Below are 22477 nucleotides of genomic sequence, written 5' to 3'. Positions count from 1 at the left end.
CGTTACGTTACGTTACGTTACTTACGTTACTTACTTACGTTACGTTACGTTAACTTACGTAACGTTACTACGTTACGTACTTACGTACGTACTACTACTACTACTACTACTTACTACTACTACTACTACTACTACTACACACACACACACACACACACACACACACACACACACACACACACACACACACACACACACACACACACACACACAATTACTAAAGGGTCTCTGGACATTTATGAGGCATTTATACAACATCCATCATAACAACCATGAACAATGTGTTTCCCTGAAGCTTTAAAACTCCCCTGGTGCAGCATTTCATGACATTCATCATTCTCCCATCAACTAATGAATTACCACAATCACTTTAGCCATGATGAAGGATACTTCAGATTAAGTGTAGATAATTGATTCAACAGAGATGGACAGTAGGATCAAGAGTGGTGATATTTAACTTTATCCCAATCTCAATGCAAACACTCTGTCTGACATGTTTAATCACAAATCTCTTAAATTTGGTCTCACTCAATCCTTACGGAGTCATCCCTTAATCCACTCATCTGCTTCCCTCAGTATGTGGGGGGTTGGAGAGAAAAGGGGAAAAGGCTGTGCAGCAGACGCGATGATGTCAGGATTTAAACATGGATTTCTTTAAGTACACCTTCAAAGTCAGATTTTCCCACTCTGCCCCTCGGAGGGAAGACAAACAACACATGATCAGGGATTCTGTTCCTCTTGCTACTGTATGTTTCCTACAGCCGTAGCAATTTCACACTGCTTGAGCTGGTGCCTCTTATTACATGGAGAGCAATTTAATTGGCTGTTCTTTCCCCCCCGTTGTGATTCTTCAAGGAGAGTGTCTATGGAAACTGTGTTTTTGCTATTAAGTCCCACAGAGACAGCCTTATTTGTGTCTTTGGCCAAAATTTGCCAACTCCAATTGAAGAGAATGGGGATGCCCAGGAGACATTAGTCAGTCCACTGGTAGCAAAGTGAAACTGAAAGCCTGGTTAAACAGGACTGGGTGAGATGAAGGCACATTAGCTTTCATTCTGCATACAAATAATATCATTATCAAGCAACATATAAATGGCCATGTATTAAAATAATGGAAAAACAAAAACATATGGGGTATCCATTACATTTCTACACATATTTGTAATCTGCAGAGTACACATGTATAAAAATAGTGTTGTTTTCTCCACACACGCACTGGACACCTAATGGATCCAAGAGATGGACAATATGGCATATCTGTAATAATATGCTTTCATTCTCCATTACTGCCAAAGAGCACCACTGATCAGATGGTTTCGAAAATCCACTTTGACCTATGCTAAAAATAACCAAGGGCTGCTTCAGGGATGTACGATGTGTACAATATACAAGCAGCAAGAGAACACCGTAACAGTACTTGATAAGACAGCTAAGAAGGGAAATTAATTAAATACAGATAAAATAAATCTAATGGGAACTGCCACTGATCTGGAATCTGAGGATATGGGACTATGGGAAAATAAAGCGAAGCACGGAGAAAGAGATTAGATGGAGATTAAATAAAAGAATGGATGGATTGACTTTCAAAGATGTTCAAACCAGATGAGGAGACAGGATAGAAGGAAAGGCAAAGTTAATATGAGATACTGGGATTTATTTCATGTTTCTTCACTGCTTAGTCACAACTGTTCTTCTTTTGCAAAGCTCAGAGATAATTTCCAAAAAGTAATCCTGCAGCCTACAACTTTAATCCTGCGGATATGATAAGGTTCCTGACATGCCATGAACTTATCACAACCATTTTTTAAAAGATCTGAAATGTGTGGATGAGTCAAGCTAAAAAAGATTATTAACATATTGTATTTGGGATTCTATGTCACCATTTTGATCTTTCTTTTTTCTAAAAAAGTGTTTCAATTCAACTTCAACCAACTTCCATTAAAGCGTTGAGTCATCATCGCAAACCCACATGAAGTAAGTGAGTTTTAAATGGGGTGCAAACATTTTGGTATTATTATAATGAAAACTGAAGCTTTATATTGAACACATTCAAGTGAAAATGAAAGAATAATGCAGGTTTATAAGAAAAAGTCAGCTAAAAATACAATCTTATGTTAAAATCATAATCCATTGCAGCATGCAGTGAGGCAATAAACTGTGAAAATAACCCCAGTCCAGGCAACTTAGCAGTAATCAATTGGTTGCACAGTGACTAAAGCGATTCAGGGATGAGATGGGATTCACAATAATGGCAAACAAAAAGCAAAACAGACCATGAGAGGGTATTGTTATCTGAAGATGACTGCTATCTGCAGGGAGACAGCTACTTTGGCTTCGCCAGCGCTCATTGTGTGGCGTCTTTGAAACGCACAAAAGCCTGTTACACAACGTTCATTCTGTTTCATCGCTCACACAAAGGATGACTGACATTATGTGAGATAGTTTCTTAAGATCCAATGAGGGTGATTATTCAGTTTGCATCCAGAACAGTGGGAGTACCACCAGAAAGTAAGCAATATTATCAGTACATTGATAATAATAGCTTAACAAATGATGAGCACCTATTGTGTTGTCACCTTGCATTTTGAGCTTTGCTATTTCAGTAGCTCCATACTGAAAGAAACACAATCCTTGGTCAACATAGTAACAGTTTTATCTTTCTAATGTTAGGATCTGCAAACTGCCAAGCGTTCAATCAATAGCAGATGTTTAGGATTTATTATCTGATGCTTTTTTCTTTTTAAGAATCTTATCATGTTTTTCCTTTACATACCTAGTTGTTTGTATACTTCCACTAACATACCCAGTTGCAGTAAAGTGTGTGTCCGTGACTGGAAGAAGCAGAAAGAAGCACTTAGCTGTTTCCCCTCTGCCCTTATCAGATCCCTCTGCCCGGTCACTGCTCTACATCTGTACCAGATCTGGAAATATTGATTGGGTAATAATTCAATTGTCCATCCCAGCTTGATATGGATTAATAATTGCCCACTAATGCCCTCCTGACATTTTGCTGTATTGACTCGATACTGTTTGCAGCAGTGCGCCGATAATTATGACGCTTGGCATTCTTCATTTTGTCCCTAATGAGACCAATTCACTCGACTTTTGCCTAAGAATTGGAAACGGAGGATAGATTTCTTCTTAGTAGTCATTATTCAATACTTTGGGGCTTATCACTGAGATATTTACATGTCCTACAGAAGCATTTCTTTTCTTACATTCATCATATTTTGATTTGTAATAAGTGCTTTGTCAAGAGAAAGATAAACTGTCATACTATTGGTCCACATCACGGACATCTCGGGACAAACACTATAAATACTGAGGAGAGAAGGTGGTACGGGCATGGCGCCACATCACTGCTCTGACTTCCTCACTGCCATCTGTGAGTGTTCCTCCTCTGGCACTCTCACAAAGGCCTTTTGTGCTTTTCCCTCCTTTGTCCCTGTTTGCTGGGTTTAATTAGGTTACTTACTTGAGCCTCACCTCCCAGTGTTTCATTACAGTGGGTATTGCAGATAGGGCTTCACACAGGACAGGGTCAGATAAAAAGTTAGGACAAAAGATGATAAATGTCGCGAGCGGGGACGGGAATGCAATCTGGCCGCGGCGATGCAGAGATGCTCTAATGGCTTCCCAGCAAGAAGGGGGAAGGCAGAGTAGAGATGGCAATGTGATAAATGGAGCCGGGATGGCGGTAAGGACTGTAGGCAAGACAAAGAAAAAGAAAGAGGCATGGAAGGAGGGAAAAACGAAGATGACCACAAAATGGAATCTAATTAATCTGGACTTGGTTCTCCCTCCTGACAAATTCAGTGCAGGGAGAAGAAGAAGAAGGGGAAGGGAAATTGTTTTTTAGGGACGTGTTTGGCTCCCTTTCCTCCCGGGTTGAAAAGGCAAAGGGACGTATGAGTTTTGACAATAGCCCTGCACCTGTGGAATGATTTATGACATCGGAATCGCCTTACATGCTGCAGAGGGAAATATCTGTGCCAAAAACACTAAAGGGAACCCTGCCATAAACATAAACGTGTTATATGTATCAGTGCAACACACAAATGTAGGTTTTAAATCAATAATCATTACGGGGAAAGGACCTGTCTAAGATAACAAATACAAAACGGTCAGGAAAAAAAGAGCATAAGAGCAGAACAGGCAGTGTCCATGCTTTTTGGAAATATTAATACAGTATATTGTTAAGTGTTTATATAACTGTTTGTGGAACTTTCCACATTGTCACACTGTAACAAGCTTCCTCCCCATCAGTTTGACCTTCTTCCAGTGGGAAAATCAGTCTCTTTGCGTTTGCTTTAAGTGCTTAAGTGTGCTAGATTTCCCTGAATATTGATGAAGTTAACCATCATGCCGACTTCCAGCTGACTATTTAACCTTTAATCTATGCTAGAGAATGGATGGAGCCATTACTAACTGAGGACTGAAGTACCTTGTGGCATTTTGTGACAATATTATTGGCCTTTTCCTCTCTTGATCTTCCTCAGAGTTTCACTACTCCACATTAAAACAGGCACAGCCACTTCTCACAGTTGTGCTTTTTTATAATAATTCAGTGAAAAGGGCACGGGTTGAATTGGGCCGGGGCTGTCCGTGGCTCAGCCCGAGCACAATGCCCTGACGTCATCACCTTCGCACATTTTTAACCATGTATGCTTGTAAAAGGGCATTCACAATACATAGGCCTTTTACTGGGAAATGAGCCGATTTATGATATGCTGCATTGTCTATACAGTACATCTATGTATATACAGTTATTGCACAGAAAACCCATTCACTCATCCAGTTGGCTGGAGCCCATCACTGCTGGCAAACATGTGCACTCGCTTTGTGTACCCTCTCTGTCAAGTGAGTCAGTTTGTCAAAGTGTGAAAAGGACGTAGAAGAAACTCCATCAATCCAAAGATCACATCTCCAGCCCCTGACAGTCTTTAGAAAGCTTCCGCTATTTTCAATCAGCCTCTTAGAAACTATGAAACCCACTTATTTAAATTCACTAATAGATATACATTAGGAGAAATATCATTAACTCACATTCTTTTACACGCTTTGAAAGATTTCCAAAGATGTGCGTTTCATTTATTTCCTCACATCTGAGATGACACAACCATCTTCAAGGTTGAATTGATCTTGGCTTGAAACCATACAAAAACATGGCTTTATATATTTCAAAAAAAGTTAATTTGGACAAATATACTGAGACCTTACTCCTATAGAACTTTCCAAGCTGAGAGCTAAGACATGACAAATAAAAAGAAAATCAACACATATAAAAATAAAAACTCAATGGTAATGATTATGAATGCACCTTAAAACTTTGGCTCTAAAGCAGAGCGTGTTGTAACTCACTGACACACATGCACACACGTCTACACACCTCCTGATGAATCATCCACACACATCAAGAAGGGGTCTTTCAAAAAGTGATCTGAAGCTCTTCATTTCACCAGATTACTTTTAATTATGTCCCCTGAGGGTAGTTGTTTTTACTCCTGGGGTGACATTGCTCTGTTTGCTTCCGAGGGAAAACACCCATCCGCTAGTCTGACCCTGACACCCCCGCCCTCATTTGTTTCCCATCTGTAGCTCTTCAAAGACACACACACACACACAACCACACGAGCTGAAGCTTTTTCTTCAGGGGTTTGCAATTAAGAATTCAAAGACCTCGAGTTAGATCTACTCCATGTGGTTTGGTTGGAGACATATTAATAATGTGTAGCTGACAAAAACAAGCCACTAATACACAGCTATCCTTTACCCGATCCCGTGGTGTCACATATTGATGTAAACACACTCATTAAAAGTGTAATCAAAAGAGTAACATTAAGAGTACCGGTAATCATTTAAATGGTATTAATTTGGATAATTATTTGACATTTGAGTTGCATACTGTAAGCTTATAGGCAATATTTTGACCCAAAAAATATTTTCATTTTTAAAACCTTTTGGCTTTTATTACACTTTGACTTCATCAAATTAACCATGGAGCCAATAAGTTGACAATTCAAGCTGTAAGCACAGACATACATATTTTCTCTCCTTTATGTGCAATACTCTTCCTTCACTGCTACACAAAGCATGCTCTGTGAAAGGTCACTTTGGTCTTTGAGTGAATGTTTGTGGTGCTTCCACTGCACATTTGGTGTTTACATGATGCAGATTTCACAAACATTTAATTATATTTGTAGTTCAATATTGCATATTTTCATAATTTTCATTTCCAAGATTTGTGAAATAGCCCCTGAACCTTACAAAACAAATTTAGCACCAAACATAAATGTAGGCTAATAATTAAAACCACGTGTCCAGCATATCAACACCTCTAAGGATGAGTTTGGGTTTCATTTGGAAAAAAACAACAACTCAGCAATATAGTCATTTTCTTTGGGATAAATAAAGTTGTATGTACTAAATGGAAATATAGGAAGGCCTGCAAGTCATTGAAGGTAAAGATCACAATTCTCATTTCTCCTTATTTTAGACTTTGGATGGGAACATCTGTTTTCATTTAGATATTGCTAGCAACCTGTTAGTATTACTAGCAACATTTTATTTTAGTTCAATCATGTTGATGGTTAGACGCAGGGCAGACTTGGAAACATTTTAATTAGGAGGCCAATTTCTTATTTGTTTCCAGAAAGCTCATTTAAGCTGTACACTTATTGCAGGAAATGTGTGCTGCTGAGAGGAAGCCAGTTGTCATCCAGCAGGATTTCTGGAGCATGAGCTAGTTTGCCTGTAAGCGCTTGAGAAAACACAGTGCGGGAAATGTGTCACTTCTTATGGCCTGACAACTGGCATCCATCGGAAATGGCTTGGCACAACTTATCCATAAAATTACAGTCTGTTTAAATATACAATGTTGAATCCCTGGAATGATTTTCTTCATAATCCATCTCTGCTCCTACAGAGACAAATATGAGGCAAGCTTTTCCGCTCCGTGGTTGAGGGCAGAGACAATTATGTGAAGTTTATGCTGTAAAGAAATAGGACAGGCCTAGGCATAGTGTTATTATCTCCCGAATACAGCCAGTCAAATATGTTGCTCTTTTGATTTCCATTCCACTTTTCCCATCCGTATCTTCTGATTCCTGCTTCATGTTAGCCAGCTGCTTTGTAGATTATCATCTGCACGTGCTGTCATGCTGACATTATCCAATGTATCTTACATAGGATTTACATGACATGTGTGGTGGGAGCATCAGCATCATATGCTCCATTATCTACACATGTGATTACATTGGCAGTAACTGACATGGCCAAAGAATGTTATCACTTTTGCAATTTTTTACATCTTTTCAAGTCAGTGCAGTCCCAGCATGATAACTATTGGCCATTTTGTTGCAGCGCTGCAATTTAATGAATCTTTCCATTGCCTGGTGGATAACAGAATGAACGAATGGCTTTCTGGGTTAGTGGCTGCCACTGCCTATCCTATCAGATAATTAACTTTTTGCAAATAGACTGCCCTGACTACCAAACAGAGTGAGCCTGCACAATTAGAATTACTTATCTGTGTTCTCTCTTTTTCCCAGACGTTGGAGGAAAAACAAACAACAAGACAAACAAATCCAAATTTCATACCTTTTGCTCGACTGTTTCTTCCTCTAATGGTCACACACAAAAGAGATGTGTGCATTCACAGCCACATTAACCAGTAATGAGTGAGGGGACATGTCATATTGAAAAGCCTCTGTATTATTTTAGCCTTTTCGTTTGACTACCTCAGTCCAGATGTTCAGAATTTCCTACAGGAGGGTCGAGTGTTTTCCACTCCGCCCCCCCTTCTCTCTCTCGCGGATGGTGTCGTGCCAACAGTGTCGCAATTCAATATTTATATGTTTCCTTCTGTTTGGTTTGCACCGCAAAGGGAGGCGGGCTTTCATGTGTCTGATTTGCCACAGCAGCAATTCAGTCCCCGCTTTAAAGCGTTGGGGGCTGTTTGAACAAAGCCATCTGTTTGAGGGGGCCGTTTTATTAAGTGACAAACTGGATTCATCTACCTCGCTAATGTGTCCCACGGGAGACGGCTGTAGCGTATTCGTGTGTGTGTGGTAGGGACACACACCCAGGTAGAGGGGCTAGGTTTTCCTCTGCAAACATTGTTATATTCCACAGAAGAGACCACTGTCATGTCGAAGGATTTTCCCTTTATGAATTTAGACTGATAAATGAATAAAAAAGCCTTTCAATTTCCATCTTATCCCATGAAACACACACTCACAAGCTTGGCACTGTTCCATAAATAACCCTTTATATTTATTTAATGGAACCTTCCAGAATACTCCATTGTCCCACATCCTCCAATTTATTAATGCCCATTTGCAGTGTTCGCCCCATCCAGCGACCCATGAGAGTGTCGGTGTAGAATAAGTTGTGCACCCCCCTCCCGCTCCCGTCTTGTCAGAGAGTCTGTCAGAGCATTGAATGTGGGACACGAGCATTAGCTATTCCTTTTGAAGCTGTTACTGTTGTCTGTGCACTAAGTGCCCTGACTCTTACAGAGCTGTAGCCAGAAGCCTCTCACAGCACCGAGCAACAGACACTTACTGGGTTGAAAAAGTCCCAGTGGAGTAAGGGTCCTGCAACCTTAGTCAGTGGGCTGAATATTTGGCATGGGAATATGTTGTGTATGATTATGCATGCTGTAGTTTCCGTGTTGTGTTGATATGTGATGATACGCAGTTATTTATTCACATGAGACTCTCCGAGGCTTATGAGCCAAACAAGAGAGCGTGACCCTCTCTCAGAAAAGACCTGGAGCCCCAGTATCCACGTGCTGCCTCAATATTAATGTGTCCTTAAGCTGCATTCTGGTTTGTTCTATTGAATTAGTTTTACATAATGACTGTTATGAATTTTGCTTAGAGAGCACATTTAAGCAGTTGGGAATGAGGGGGGGGGGGCAGTGCAGGAGAAGACTTGTATTATGAACTTCATTATGTGTGACAAGCAGCACAATATTGATGGAAGAGCGGGTCCCCATCATTGCACCGCGTTAAAACCTCAGCAGTGAATTAATGTACTATTCTTGATCCAGTAATTAACAATCATTCGGAGGCCATATCCTCTTTCAAGTAATCACTAATTGCAATAAGAATTTCAGTTTCCATTTAAGGCCAGATTACCAATGAGCATGCTATGCAAATCAGCCAACAGTTCTAATTAAGCTCCAATTCCTTTTCTGTCTTTCTGCTTTGTGAGCACATACAATGTGGAGTTTGTTTCCTCAGCATTACAAAAGACACATTTTTTTTATCATAATGCTGCAGATAGAAAGCTGTGTGCTTCCCCAAGAAAATGGTTTGTGCTGGTGTTTGTTCCATTCATTAGTATGTGTGGTTTATCTCCACTCTCTTTTTGTTTGTCTGTTTTCTGTTTGGCACCGGGTCAGATGTTTCTCAACACTGTATAGATAGTTAATTAATCCATAGAGAGGGCGTTGCTTTATAAACAACTGCATTCACAACCCCCAGCAAACACACCCTTCTTCATTGAAATACTCTGATAATGATATTGCTGCGATGGACTTCCAGAATACTTAAAGGATTACATAAAGTGCATATACTATTTGCTTACCCTCTTCCAACGCTAGCCTCCCCTTTGAGTCCAGTTTGTCCCACTTGCTACCATAGTGACAATTCATCAATATCACAGAAGAGAAATGCTGCGGCTTAAAGATGTCGAATGAGGTTAATGGCCTCTTTAAACACTCCTTTCTTCATACAGTTTGTGCAAAATGGAGCAGGGTATTTGCAGACTTCCACCCAATGTGTAGGGATTAATTATCGCCCTCCACAACTCCACCTCACCCTGCAAGTTAAAGATTCAGAGAGGAAATGGCCCTTTTCATGCAAATGAAATTGAATATGTCAGTCAGTATAATTGTGGAAACCGAGCCGCCTTAGACCGCTGTCTATGCCGAATAGAGGTTCAAACTGAAAGTGGGTTCATTAATGTTCTCTTCTCCACTCTTTGATACATGCTTTTTAATGGCTTGGCAGATCAAACTTTAGTCTATAGTGGAGCTCTGATGACTTGAAATGTTTTTGCCATTATGAATGAATCTCTGATGTGTTTCAGAACAGTCGTTGAATGCAATGTTTGGCTGATGTGAGCTAAGCCAATATCAAACAAACTTGTAATGAATGCAGAGCCGATAGACTCTTTGAACCCAAATATCCTCTTAGTTCAGCATGACGATAGAAAGATATCAAATCATTAGTCTCACTTCCACAGTCAACTTAATCTTATAGTTTGTCCCTGCAACAGGTACTGTAAGTTCACCAGAATTGGGCCTCTTTAAAAATATACTTTTCATCGAGAAGGCCATTTATATGTGCATGTCTTAACATCTGGAAATCAGAAATTATTCTGCAAGTAAACTTTTCTGGTAAACCTTTGCATATTAAAGAGTTTGATCCTAGAGTTGTTGTTGAACATATTTTTGTGATATTCAAGAGACACATCGTCAGCTTGAACTTTGGAAAAGAGGTGCCCCAGTGTTCAAGCATCACTCAATGATCAGACTCAAAAGGGGTGAAAAATAATACAAAGGGACAGGATTAAGTAATAGTTACATGCATAACATTTAATGTTCTATGTATGTGCTGCTTACATTATTTAAGGCTTCCAATATAAATGTATGTTTTTCCATTCAGATAATACTGAACATGTATATACTTCTACACCAGTGCACCCACTCAGCCCTCGGGACATGTTTGTTCTTAACAGTGCAGTGCAGGCAGCCACCAAATTATCAGCAAGGTGTTGATTGATGAAAAGTATAATAGCATCATAGTTGATGTTATGCAGCAAATGTGCAAAAGATTATACTGACTTCAGGGTAACGGGGCCATGTCACTGACCTTTGAGACACGCTTTACCCATCTAATTTGTTTAGGACGGCTTAGTGCTGGATTAACGGGTAGCTAACCCTGGTATCAATTCATGGTTACCTCTCAAAGGAGAGGCAGCAGCAGTAAGAGCAGCTTCTTTCAAAAGAGACAATTTGAAAAGGCGAAACAGTGTGCACGCACTGTACTAATTAAATTATTTTGTATTAGAGTAACATGATTGCAGATAAATCTTTCCCCTATCTTATTACAGAAGCTTTTGTGTTGTAATGGCTTCGGTGATTTTCCAACAAGACCATTAAAAAATCAGAGGTTTCTTCACAGTGCGTGGTTGTGCACAGCGTTTGTTCATAGAGCATATCGCTGTTGATCGCTGTCAAGGTTGTAGTTGCGGCATTATTCTGAGAAAACACAGGTTTCAATCAGCTTCTGTCTACCTGGAGCCATACATGAGTCTACCAAAATGGATGTTTGTCAGCGGCACAACTAAAATGGGGGTATGGTGCTATCAGCAGCCATGTCTGTGAAAACACCATTACCTCCATGTCACGCCTCAATCACTCCCCATTGTGCAATGACTCCCTCCCCTCACCTCCAGGGCTGATCTCCCGTACATGTCCTCGCAGTCTATCATAGCCGGCGTAGGGAGACGCAGCGAGCCATAATGAATGGCCCCGGAGCGAAAGCAGCCCCAATAGCATATCAATTACCCATCAGCACCCTCTTGGCTGGGCGCCAGCGTGCGCCACACCCCGGCAAACTCAATGAGATAAGGTGCAGACGCAGGTATAATGGTGCTTTTTGCCATGTACAAATTACACGGTGTCAACTCTGCGTCCCACCTGTTGGATCTGTCAGCCGCTGAATGAGAGGGAGTCTCTGAGAGGTGTGTGTGTGTGTGTTTGATAATGTGTGTGTGCATAGCATGAAGCAATCAGGTGGTTCCCCAGATTAATTTGCCCGGTGGAAGCCAAGCTGCTTGCCTGTTTATCTGTTCACCCCTTTTGATCGCTGACCACACACTTATGTCACCTCTCCATGAATCCTGCAGGTTAATGTGCCCCTCTCTGCTGGGAGGGGAAATCAGTCTGCACACCGGCAGCGAACAAGCACAATCACACATTTTCACACTCACAGATGAGGTGATTCAGATGGTTGGCATTACTGCAGCTGTGTGGCCACTAATGGCCTGCTCAAGTGATTGATAAAAGGCAAACAGTTGCTCCGCAGGGGGACAGATGGAGCCACACCTCCCACCGAAGCTGCCACTCGAGCCGCAGAGGGGAATACGAGGGGGGTCTGACTTAGCACTATGAATTTGCTATTGAAATGAGCCTTGATCGTAATGATAAAGCTGGAATGTAAATCTCAAAATATCATCAGAGAGAGAGACGGGTTCCTTTGATTACCAATCACTTTCATGTGTTTGTAATTGGTTGCTAGTTCATGACCAGAAACTGATTTGCATGGAGGGGAAAAAAAACGAAACAGAACTTCCAAATTGTGAATAGTTGACAAGGTTGACACACAGTCATTCTTAAAATCAAGAGTTGCAGCTCTCTTCAGGGCTCACAAATCAGATCCAACTGAATTCTACATTGTTGTGAAACCTCCAGAGTAGATGGGAACGTCCGTGTTCACACAAAGCCAACACTGTTCCCACGCTGCTATTCTTTCACCTCAACTCCCCTGCATTTAGCATTTTTATCCTCATTGCCTTTACACTTGACTTGTTGTGCTGAATTGAGGGACCAATTAGGAGAACAGAACATGCACATTACCGATCAGAGCGTTACAATCAACTTATCAGGTGCGTGTCTCCTTTGTGTGTGGCCCAACCCTCGTTCCGAGTGATGAGTTTCTACAGATCAGTGTTGTGTGCTACTGAACCAGTACACGTGCTTCTGTTCCTCTGCAACAGTTTGGAAAAAGAAAAGGCTTTGTTATACGAAACCCTGACCGACCACGTGATTTATGTCCGATGAAAAAGCATTTATGATGTTACAAAAAATGACACAGTCCACGGACAATCATCTTTTCATACAAATGATAACAAAGCAAAATTAATTCAAACACATCATTACATATGAAAAATAACAGCTAAACATATATTGTAAAGCTTTCTTAGTGTGCTGAACAAAATCATTTATATCTGAACAGCTTATAACCCCATGATGACCAATATCATATGTATTACCATCACAGAGGGTGAGATGTGCAAAATGATGTGCCACACGTTATTACAAATGTACATTTTCTTCAACTGAAAAAAATGTTTGCCCTTTTATCCAATAATTCCCCTAAAGTCTCAGTTATCCTGGAGAGGAGATTTCTGAGTTACATAGAAATACTCCCAGAGTGGAAATAAAATGAATACTGATCTAAACCCCTGATCATCTGTTTCCAAAATAAAGTCTGTACAATCTCTGTGACTGACCTCCAAACACAATCCTCTTCACCGCCACATGCTGAAACCTGAAATCTTGTTACTTTATGTCTTGATAAGAGAGATACATGGCTCTGTCTGAAATGCTAGCATGCTCACTCACTATTATGTCTTTCTGTTTCTGTCTCTGCAGCACCACCAAAGTTTTTAAGAACCCCCAATGACCAAACAGGCGTGCAAGGAGGCGTGGCATCCTTCATCTGCCAAGCGTCCGGAGATCCACGGCCGAAGATTGTGTGGAACAAGAAGGGGAAGAAAGTCAGCAACCAGAGATTTGAGGTATTAGGTCTATTGTTCTGATGTAAAATGCTCGACAAATGAGAATGCTTCAGCACTGCTCCTGGCTGTGCTCGCACATTATCCATAGCGCAAAGCTTGCTTTCGCCCCGACTTGCCACCACGCATTAGCAGACTCTGATTACCATGCTGGCCAGGCGTTTAAACATGCATGACTTTTAATTAACAAGTATACAAAATATCTGGGGACATATTTGTAATTAAATGAAAGACAAGAAAAGAGCAATTGGACAGAAAAAACCAACTTGTGGTGTGACCCAGATACCTACATTAGCATCACGCCACATTTGCCAGCTTTATGTAAAGTGAAAGTAGCGCTTTCACTTCGAGATGTCCTTTTGCTTTGTGGAATCCTTATCTTAATGCATGTCCTACCCTACCCATTTTGGCTGAAGCTTTGATTTCTGGTCAGCTTTAATCTGCACTTGGGCTCAATACCCATGAGAAATAACACATCATCGCAGAGCACTGATAAGATTTCTATTAATTTCTGTGTCAGTCCTCGGGACTATCATGGTGTCACTTTTGTTCCCCCTCTGCTGTAGATGCCATTATGTGCTTGCTTCTGCACAGCAGCAATGGCTTAACAAAGCTTTGAGGCCTCTTCCCGCATCTTCTCTGCGTCTCTGCCCACAGAAATCTAATCTTATCAGAGTTCATAGCGTCTTCATAGCACGTAGAGCTGAATGCTAACACGCTTGTTTCATTCTCTCATTGCCTCACAGTGCTTGCCGGCTGCCGCCATTTCATGACTACCACCTCATCTTCTAACAAAAATCCATTTCCTTTTGAAAGTCTCACAACTTCCTTTCTAATTCTGCTGTTTTAAATAAGAAAGGAGGATGTTCTTTACCATCACTTGCTGTCAGCTTGAATGCAAACACCGCTATAGCTTGGCCAATCAAATGTTGAAATGTATTGTTGAATAAAACATGCAGATATTTGGTGAACTGTAGAACTGTTGGTAGGCCTCTGTGCGTGTGTGTGTGTGTGTGTGTGTGTGTGTGTGCGCGCGCGCGCGTGCGTATGTGCGTGCGTGCGTGTGTGTGTGAGAGAGAGAAGTGGAGGTATTAGGCCTATCTGTATTGAAATCGACCTATATGCTTAAAAATAAAAATTGAGTCATGACACAGGGCTTTCTAAATCAGTGAGTATACATGTAGCATGCACAAATAGCTGAATAAGCTACAACAAACACCTGTTTGTAAACATTTTATGTGTCGTTCGTCCAAAACAGTCGGTCCTGTCTTTTGTACCACTATCTCACCTTAGGGCTGGGCGATTAAATTATCAATTATGATTTTGGCAAAATGTTAAGTTAATGTTGCAGATAAAAAGACTATTGTGCCGCAATCAATTTCAAAATGATGTTCTAGTTCCATCTTTTGTTATAGGTCCAGCACACCCCTTTATTTTATGGCGGTGCACTTCTGCGTTTGTGTCGGCAAAGACCTGTCTTGTAACACAGACCTTGTCTTGTTAAATTGTTTTATTGTGGGTGTGACGTGTTTGCCATGTCATCGCCGTTAATATAGATACAAGCAATACGGAGAGATCTAGCCTCTTAGTGTTCCTGTCAAAGTGCACCAGATTTAAGGATGTAAAAGTCTCCTTAGTCAATAAGATATCCATTTGAATAACTGTGGTGTTAGAATATATAGAATATAATGTTAATATTAATTATTGCCATAATCGAGCAGCCCTATCTCACCTCATGGTACAACTGTCCGTAACCGTTTATCAAGCCACCTTTAACTGTTTGTGCTTGTTTCTGTCCCATCGACATAATCCAATGGGATATAATGATAACTTTAAGAGTGGGACACGTTCAGATTTTAATATCACTCTGAAACAGGAAATAAGAGCAAAAGTTTGGAACAAAAAAAAAAAATCCCATTCTTAAAGTTAGTCAGCCGCATCTATTATAAAAGTGAATGCACAAATTCCTAGGTGGTTAAAGTTTAAGAAAAAAGTCACAAAAAAACAGCATGTCTGAACACATAACTGAAGAAACAACCAAAAGGCTAAAGAGTATTATATAAATCAAATATGCACATTTTTGCACATGTACACAACCATGATATTTACAAATTAGCACACGTGTAGGAGGTTTAATATAAGTTAGGCAGCAGTTTTTGTTTCTGTCATAGGAAGCACATCGTGTCAGTCCTCATCAGTGTTGTCAGCCAAATGTCCTCGACAGTCTTGTGTCTCTTTCTCTCTGCGGAAGGTCCAGCGCTCATTGTGAGCCAAAAAAATCTCCTGTAACACATCGTCTCTCTCGCACCTGCAGGTGATAGAGTTCGACGATGGTTCTGGTTCAGTGCTAAGAATTCAGCCTTTACGCACGCCCCGAGATGAAGCCATATACGAATGCGTCGCCTCCAACAGTGTTGGAGAGACGAGCGCTACCACCAGACTCACTGTTTTACGTGGTAGGTCCTCCTCAGACACCCGAAAAGACTAAACACACACCACTAATATTCCCCTTTTTCTCCCAGATAACACAGGTAAGTTTGCATGGACTTGTTTGATGTTTGTCTTGTCCTCTCTTCTTTGTTTCTTTGTGTCGCACTGCACAGTCAAACCCAATTACAGTAGAGACTGTGGTTACGCTCACGTTGTGTATCCTAACTTGATAAGATTTAGTCCATTAGCCATTTAGCCAAGTAAGTTCCCGTTTCTAAGTGACTTAAGTCATTTGCATACAGATTCTTGACACAATAATTAAGATGCCAGTTAAATTATGCAAATAGCAATCCATTCCTAGCCCGGGGTGGTTTAATGGAAAAGCTCAGCAATAATTTTCAAATCAGTCATTTTTCATCTCAGCACTTCAACTTTGATATTCTTTAGGCCATGCAGTGTATTTTCATGCGATTAACAAGCATTATATTGTGTATGGTGGTATACTAGATGCCAGTTGCTTGGATGCCAGCGCCTTTCAGTGACCGGTGGCGCTACACAAACAAGTGTAACAGCCAGGCAGAAAAGGTCAGCTCCTCTGTTTATTCCCAGAGAGCAAAGGGAATAAAAGTCAGATGACAAATAGCAAGTTGGTTGACAGCGCCTCTTTTATAATAAGCACTGAGCAAAATGTTATCTTGATTACACACAACATTCCATTCAAAGGCAAATATGTGGAGGCCCTGAGCTTAAAAGGCTGAGTAATATCTCTGTGAAACACCACTTGTTTGGCTGTGAAAAGAGAAAATGGCTTTAGAGAAAAGCCTTGGGCGGCATGAATGAGGTGTGCACCATTATGTGCCACAATTACACAACATGGCAAATGAGTTTCTATTGAGGGGAGCTTCCACCCTATAGAAACAAAAAATGGCTGTGCGAGTCTCTGATCCATCCCCCCTCCCCCTCCCCCTGCTTCTTATCTCACCAATGAGCCAACAAAGGGCCCTTTGCACTGTCTCCAGAGGCAGATTGAAAGAGAAAGGTGGCACGTTCACATGCAGCTCTCTGCTGTTTACTCTGAGCACAGTGTGTGTGTGTGTGTGTGTGTGTGTGTGTGTGTGTGTGTGTGTGTGTGTGTGTGTGTGTGTGTGTGTGTGTGTCTTCAAATTCACTCCTGCTCAGGCTCTATCTCTGACACACAAACACACACACATATTGGAGGTATAGAAGCGCTTCTTCCTGGAACCGCGGCCAAACATTAGCATGTTTATTACCATTTTCCATTTTGCTCTTCTGCTCACTCTCCTTTCTCATCAATGTATTGAAGGTGAATAGAGACCTATCTCAGGCAAAATAAAATAAAATGGAAAGACAGGGGAAAGCTTTTTGTTTTCTGGCTCCAGTGCAACTAAAAAGGGTGAGCTCCCTGTCCTCACATCGCCTCTGGAGGATATATATAAACCCTGCATGGAGGAATTGTGAATAGTTAGACATATTGCAGGTTATTACCTATGTAATATATGTTTACTGTGTCACCACTTGCTATGACACAAAGGGATTTGTCTATACCCAGTTTGTGCATTGACATTTCAAGTTATGTAAATACTGGGATGTCTGAAGTCTGGTGGGTATGACACTGATAGCTATGCCTTTAAAAAGCAAAAAATGACTTTATATAATTAATATGAGGAGTGATAGCAATCACAACATGAAAGAAAGCAAGATGAACAACTTATACAACCGAATAGATAATAATGTCACAACGCTGGCCAAGGATAAAAAAGCCTTATTATAATGAAATGAAATCAAGCAAACTAGATTATATTAGTTTACAGTTCAACATTTCAAGTCATAGACAACTACAACACATCCACATCAAGTTCCTCCTTTATTTATAGACCCAAAGTAAGGATGACTTTCAGGAAGCAGGGAGTACGCTGCATTGTTATTGTACGGTTAACTTGAGGTTGCCTGAATAAAGCATTATAAATTATTCAGAAGACTAAAAAGCTCCTTCCTTCCAAAACTACTCCTACTGTACAGAAAACACACCCTGCTGCTTTTCCTACCCATCATTCCACATGACATAAACTGCAGCTTGAAAAATGAAACTGCACATTTTTAAAGTCCACTCCGTGAGCAGCAAAATATGTATATTCTCCTTTGGTTCTTTTAATAGTACTAAACTTTTGCACAAGTGAGTGATGCTGGATTGTACAGACATACATATATAAATAAATAAGCAAACAAACTGCTACTACACCAGGCCTAATACATATAAAGTGTCTGTTTGTTTAGTTCATTTGGGCTCCAATGGTCTGTGCAAACGACTGCAAAGCATCTGCTGTGGAAAGCTCGCCACGGGGGAGATGCCTAATTCCACGAAGGAAAAGCACATTGTTGTAATTGCCATGCTACGAGAAGAGGGAACTCGAGGTGACAAATCCAAAGTACTGGGGGGGATATTAGCATTCGGATGGGTCTCTAACTTGATGGGAAGTGCCATTAGTAATGAACTTCCAAGCTTAGGGAAGAGATTTGCATGAAAAGCGAACCCTGAAACGTAATGATGTTCCAAGTCAAATCTGCATGAGCTGAGGGTTTCCTTCCTGCACTTTTTTCCCCTCCGCCCTCTGGTTTGATTAACTACGAGATGACCCGACTCATATGCGACTCGTGTCTTTGAATTAATTTCGTCTTGATTTGCTCGTAAAAATCGAAAATGACAGGAAAAGGTTGAGAAATGAAGACACATTTTGGGCATCACGACTGGAATGTCATTTTAGTGAAAATGGAATTTGATGTCATTTCTGAATATGATATTGCACCATGGAGAGCCTCTGATAAGAATATCTTCCATGAGTGCCGGTTGATTTCTTTTGCACACTTTTAAACTGGAAAGAAAATACCTGAAAAATGTAGCCATAACACCTTCCTGTGGTGAGACCCTCTGCTCGCAGTAGTTCCAGCAGAATGATGTGTGGATGTGAGTGCTCCAGTTCATGATTCAGGCATGATTAAGGATTTATATTGCATCCTCACACTCCCATTATGCTGTCAACAGCCATTTCCTGTGCCCCCACACACAAGCGAGCAAACTTATGCAGCTGTGCACAACTTGACAGTGGGAGCGGAAAATGGGAAGCCGCTCTCCTGTGACGGAAAAACAGAATGCATCATTTCCATTTGTAAGGAATGGTGCAATGGCTCGGTCAGAGGCGTGTAGCTGAGACAGATCTCTCCACATACGATGAAAAGGCTGCTCCGTGATCAGTGATTATTCATAGACAATGCATGCACTCGGCTCTTTGTCATTGTCAGGAGAAAAAAGCCTCCAACCCTTGCTAAAAGAAACCAAAAGCCGCTAGATTTATATTCCTAGCCTCTTCGATTCATACGATGCTGCTCAGTGTAAACCTGCTGCAGATACAACCCCATACAACACTGATCTTTATACATGTACCTTAGTGCTCGTTCCTAACCATTGCTTTTTAATCCATGCACCATATTCTGTATGTGTAATGCTTTCAATCTAATAAGTGAAGAGTGAGGGATGAACAAAAGCTGATCTGCATGCTTAATAAATTGCTCAGCAAGATAAATGCTGTGTCAGCTGTCTCGGACTGTTGGAGCAAAGGATGCTGGGGATGAAGCAGGCGTCCATTGTTAAAGTTACTGCAGAAGGCCAACAGCTGACACGCAACTCTCTGATTTACTGGTTTCAGCTCTATAGATGGCCAATCCAAATGGAACTCCATTCTGATAGGGAAATAAATGTTTCCTCCAAATATGGCGCTGTAAAACTTGATGATTCCCCGTTGGAGTTTAACTATTTGGTTACGTATAAAACATATTCTTGACTTATTGGACAAGCATGTTAGCTCTGGTGGGTCCACTAGGAGTTAATTATTACTCTAATAGTCTGTAGGACATTTAGTTTGTCAGTGTATTAAAGTGAATTCCAATCATGTATTGTTATTTGCAGCACCTTTTCTGAGAAACCAACATGCTTTCCTTTCTCACCTCTGCAACAAACTCTACCGACCATCAATCGTCTTAATATTCATTAGTTGTTTCATTCATTATCCACAGGTAGTTATTGCTTAGGATTTGGCAAATAGTGACTTGATGCTACTCTCAACTACAATATCTCATACGTCACAAAAATTGAGCACGTGATGACAAGTTATTCGTTATTGTAATTAAAAAGATGGAGCTGACTGTCCTTGCACACATTGATCTCTTCTAAGAGAGAAAAAAACATCCCTACACCCTCGTATACATTACTGCGTGGTTAATCTCGGGAGCCAATCGGTATCTGTATGGTATGCAAGATGATTTAAGGCCCAAGCGCTGCCAACAAGATGGATGTTGGACTTTACAGTCTGCATCGTGTGTGAGAAAACATCTGCTGGGGCACAGAGACTCGCACTGCACACTGAACATGATAGATAACTTTGCTTATTTGTTTCAATGCAAGTAACACAGTCTGCTGAATTATTAATTATTGATTCAGACAAATGGGGAATGTGTTTTTTTTATTTGTTTGTTTTCAGTTTCCCTCACTAGCCTCACATGTTCTCCACAGTGACCTTACACAGCATAATCAGATGATGAGTGATATACAAATGCAAATTGTTTCTCACATCTGTCTACACACGGAGCAAATGAGTAAATATCATGAATAAATGTTAGATCCTAATGTTTATTTGCCAAACATAACAACCTAATGTTTTGCAAGGTGGTATTTGTGCATTACATTTTAATTTGAGTTTGCTTACATGCTCGATCATAACATCAAAGGTGTTATTCATAACCTCTTAGCTTTTTAAACTTTATTTAGTTCTCACGTAATACGGCAGAAAAATAACAAATATTATATTGGCAGGACTTGACACAAGGTCATAAACAGGAGTGAGTAAATGTGAGTCAGTTAGTGGGGGGTGTTAATGTTAGCAGCTTTGATCTTAGCTGCACTCAAAAGTCATTTTCTGCCAGATTAATTGGGCACTGCAGGGTCATCCTTAATGCTTCTAATGATCTCCAGAAACTTTTTCAAGCTGTGCGAGGCTGCTCGTTAATTACAAGCAAACAACGTCAGACTGAGGAGAACGTGATGTTGTTGATTTTTGTGGGGAATTAGTAGCCTGTTCGTTATTACATTCAGTACAGCAGACATGAGCAGTAGATGTTTTATAGCTGAATGAAAGGAAAGGCAGACATAAACTTACAACACAAGTTTCTCACAACATGTGGCCTTGATATAATAATTGTGATGAGAAAGTGCCACCCACTTCATGCTGAGACACCCATTGTTCCCACAGTCTTGTTCAAGGATACGTTTGAGAGGTCTGATATAACCCAGTCCTCCATTAGAGCTCTTTGAGAGGTCCTTCTCTGCAGGATGTCAGCCAGCATGAATAATCTCTATACTCTCCTGTAGCAAGCTTTTAGCTGTATCAATGATTGAAATGGCTGCTGCAAGGTTTCTCAGACAAACTTGTATAAAAGTTGGTTTCCGCAGACATTTATACGGCGAGTCTCCCAGAGTACTTGCCACGGTTCGATGATACCATGTTCAAATTCAAGATTTCCAGGCCATGACCCACAGAGAAATCCGGCAGTGTCATGCTAAAAGTGATTAAAACTCAGAGGATTGTGGGAAAGCATATTGCTCGTCGAGTAATACACAACTTCCAAATGCACAGACTGCTTCAACAACAGATTTCTGTAGATGCTCAAGTGACACATCGCAGCCAAAGTATTAGAAACGGCCGTTTGATCAAACTGCCCCGCCTGTTTCTGAGTGTACGGTACATGAAGGTTAATGAAGCGACGCAGTGGCTCACAGTTTTGCCTTATGCCCAGATCGGGGGACTCACCTGGTTGCTGATCCGCTCTCGACTCCCGCTGACTCAAGCTTCTGGTCATTATCAGCCTCCCTGAAAAAATAAAAAAACCTTTAATAGCAGTTGTGGAAGAAGTACTCACACTTTTTACTTGAGTATAAGAGGCAATACTAAATTGTAAATGTACTCTGATACTAGTAAAAGCTTTGAATTCCAAATCTTACTAAGTATTGGCATCAAAATGTACACACAAAAACGTAAAGTCTTCCCCATGTGTAATGGCCCATTTCAGAATCATATGAAATGACTGAATTATGATTATCGAATCATCACAGCTGATAAAGATGGAACTAATTGGAATTACAGTATATAATGCTGTTGCTGGATATTTTAACCTATCATATGTTATAGTTTATGTATTAGTGGATTTATATGTTGTATTTGCTAACAATATGAATATGTAAAGTAACTAAAGCTGTCAGATAAATGTAGTGCAGTTAAACGTACCATATTGGTCTCCAACATGTTGTGCCCTCAAAAATAAAGTATAAAGTAGCATACAATTTAAATATTAAGTACTAGTACCACAACATCATATCTAAGTACAG

The 22477-nt window shown here is 40.6% G+C and overlaps 1 protein-coding gene across 29 annotated transcripts in view; it reads left to right on the top strand.

Moving 5' to 3' along the window:
* Nucleotides 1-22477, top strand: part of LOC104962705 (protein tyrosine phosphatase receptor type D) — a 201740-nt gene that overhangs the window by 123203 nt on the left and 56060 nt on the right. For 16 of the 29 annotated variants that reach the window (XM_010791191.1, XM_010791186.1, XM_010791184.1 and 13 more), the window contains 2 exons: nt 13451-13596; nt 15908-16049. In XM_010791191.1, the coding sequence (XP_010789493.1) occupies nt 13451-13596; nt 15908-16049 (288 nt within the window). Of the gene's footprint in view, nt 1-13450; nt 13600-15907; nt 16050-22477 lie in introns of all 29 variants that reach the window. The other 13 variants (XM_010791182.1, XM_010791181.1, XM_010791179.1 and 10 more) reach the window with 1 other exon arrangement.

Source organism: Notothenia coriiceps, unplaced genomic scaffold (genome assembly GCF_000735185.1).
Source record: "Notothenia coriiceps isolate Sejong01 unplaced genomic scaffold, NC01 NC01_scaffold00035262, whole genome shotgun sequence".
Lineage (NCBI taxonomy): Eukaryota > Metazoa > Chordata > Actinopteri > Perciformes > Nototheniidae > Notothenia > Notothenia coriiceps.
This window is presented reverse-complemented; position numbering and strand designations above follow the sequence as displayed.